The sequence below is a fragment of the Phytophthora parasitica genome, assembly GCF_000247585.1.
Source record: "Phytophthora parasitica INRA-310 unplaced genomic scaffold supercont2.13, whole genome shotgun sequence".
Taxonomy (NCBI): domain Eukaryota; phylum Oomycota; class Peronosporomycetes; order Peronosporales; family Peronosporaceae; genus Phytophthora; species Phytophthora nicotianae.
Window position 1 is genome coordinate 1,009,327 of NW_008648999.1, and position 2,421 is coordinate 1,011,747.

Sequence of the window (2,421 nt, forward strand, 5' to 3'; positions counted from 1 at the left end):
TTTCTGTAAAAACTCTAAAACTAAATCTAAAAGTGTAGCCATATCACTTCAAGGTCACATTTAATTGGTCGAAAATGGCTATTACGCCACGTCACACACTGCTTGACAGCGTTTCTTGACGAGCAACCGGGTCGACAATGCGACGTCGCCCGTCCAAGAAGGCTCATGTTCCTCGGCGCAATCGCGCGCGCCATGCTGTCGTGATGGTGCTGGGTGATGTGGGTCGCAGTCCGCGCATGCAATACCACGCACTATCGCTGGCCCGCATGTCCCCAAGCCAGCGTGTGACCCTCTTGGGCTACGCGGGTGAGAACTGCGTGCCCGATGTAGCTCGTCAGAGCAACATCGAGCTACTGACCTTCACTCCACACTTGCAACGCCTTCCGCGCAAACTGTTCCTCTTGCTGGCGCCCGTGAAGGTCTTGCTTCAACTGCTACAGCTGCTCTGGCTGCTGCTCGTCTCGGCCGGCAGCATTGACCTCGTTCTGCTGCAGAATCCGCCGACGTAAGTGTCGCGGCTTGCTCAAGTAAATCACTACCCTCGGTTAATTAATAGGATGATGGTCCTTGTGGGCCATTGTGGACGTTTTGCGCTGCAGAATCCCGACGTTCGTGGTGGTGTGGCTCTGCTGCCGACTAAAAGGCGCCAAGTTCGTGATCGACTGGCATAATCTGGGCTACAGTTTACTGGCGTTATCTCTTAGCAATGGACATCCATTGGTCAAGGTGAGATGGCGATGAGCTGCGGTTGAAATACTGAATTGCTGGGAGCTGATAGTGTGGGCTGTGAATAGATTGCCAAGTGGATCGAGCGCGTGTTCGGTCGCAAGGCTGATGCGAATTTGTGTGTCACGCGAGTGATGCAGACATGGCTGAGAGACACGTGGCAGATTGAAGCTACCGTGTTGCATGACAAGCCGCCGCTCTTCTTTAAACCCACTCCGCTCGACACGCAGCATGAACTGTTTTCTCGTGTTGGCGATCAACTGGAGCATTGCAACGACGTTCGTGCTATTTTTTATGTTGCAGTATTCTCGCTACTAGCTGACTGAACTGTACGCTTTATGATGCAGTTGGTGACATGGGGCGAAAACTCGGTTAATCTTGAAGAAACTCTCCTTACACGGAAAACTCGTGGACTTAATGGGAAGAAGGGCAAGTCCATCATTCAACCTCGTGAAAACAGACCAGCTATGATCATTAGCTCTACGAGCTGGACTGCAGACGAAGACTTTGGTATTCTCTTGACAGCACTGGAGCTTTTGGATAAGCGCACGTCGTCACTCAGCGTATCAGAGTTTCCGAACTTGCTCGTAGTGGTAACGGGCAAGGGGCCTCAGAAGGAAATGTATCTCGAAAAGATCCGACAGCTCGCCTTCAAGCGCATTCGGATTGCCACAATGTACGAAAATGCTTTGGTTTATAATCTCGATGGCTTTATCTGACGAATTTCTATCCCCCTGCCTAGGTGGCTCGAGGCAAGCGACTACCCTTTAGTCTTGGGAAGCGCCGACCTGGGTGTGTGCTTACACACGTCCTCCTCCGGTCTGGATCTGCCCATGAAGGTTCTCGACATGTTTGGCTGTGGACTCCCAGTGTGTGCCATCGGATTCAAGTGTCTGGACGAGCTCGTCAAACATGACAAGTACGTTTATCCAACGCTCTCACTTTGGATCCTGCGTTTAGGACTGTGAGCTGAGCGCTACCTAACGTTTTGTGTAGGAATGGATTGGTGTTCGACTCTTCGGAGCAGCTATCAACCCAGCTCTACGATCTCCTCAGGGGCTACCCGACGGACACTTCACAACTGAACCGTCTGAGAGCATCCCTAAAGACGGTGGAGCATTGGCCGGAGAACTGGAACCGCGTGGCTGCGCCAGTCTTCAAGAAGCAGCTTCGACTTCGTTAGGCGTCCCTCAAATGCAGACAAAGCCATCTCATCAGAAATTCTAATTCGGGATCCCACATAAGTACGAGGTTAAGCTAACGTATTTCAGTACTAATCTCACCGCAAATCTTCCATACAAAAACTCATTTGAAGGCTCCTGTCGAAATATGGCGACACCCGGAACCTTCTCGCTCGGTATCTCCCCGGAGGAGAAGCTGGCCCTTCCTCTCGGTAGGCGCTCCTCAGTCTGCCCTGTATATGCGATCTCTCTCACCCACTCCTCTGTACAGACACGCTGATCCAGAAGGCGAAGAAGGAGAAGCCTAAGGGCACAGCGTCCGACAAGAAGAAGGGGGTTAAGGAGCAGTTAAAGAAGACGCAAGTGAAGAAACCTAAGAAGCAGAGCCACAAACAGCATAACGTCAAGAAGACGGTGGTCGTGCCCGTGTCCAAGGCAGCTGTACGTTAAGCTACGACAGAGTAGGAAGTAGGAATGATATTCATGCTAACACTGCGGTGGATTGAACAGCGCG

The 2,421-nt window shown here is 51.7% G+C and overlaps 2 protein-coding genes across 2 annotated transcripts; both read left to right on the forward strand.

The window, feature by feature from the left end:
* Positions 1-137: 137 nt before the first annotated feature.
* PPTG_07953 (hypothetical protein) lies at positions 138-1,909 on the forward strand (the record flags this gene model as incomplete). The annotated part of the gene is made up of 6 exons (XM_008902327.1): positions 138-505; positions 600-726; positions 795-1,004; positions 1,074-1,402; positions 1,469-1,645; positions 1,723-1,909. The coding sequence occupies 6 exons, from the start codon at positions 138-140 to the stop codon at positions 1,907-1,909; spliced, it is 1,398 nt and encodes a 465-aa protein (XP_008900575.1).
* Positions 1,910-2,055: 146 nt separating this feature from the next.
* PPTG_07954 (hypothetical protein) lies at positions 2,056-2,357 on the forward strand (the record flags this gene model as incomplete). Its single annotated transcript, XM_008902328.1, has 2 exons — positions 2,056-2,119; positions 2,179-2,357. The coding sequence occupies 2 exons, from the start codon at positions 2,056-2,058 to the stop codon at positions 2,355-2,357; spliced, it is 243 nt and encodes an 80-aa protein (XP_008900576.1).
* Between the last annotated feature and the right edge of the window lie 64 nt (positions 2,358-2,421).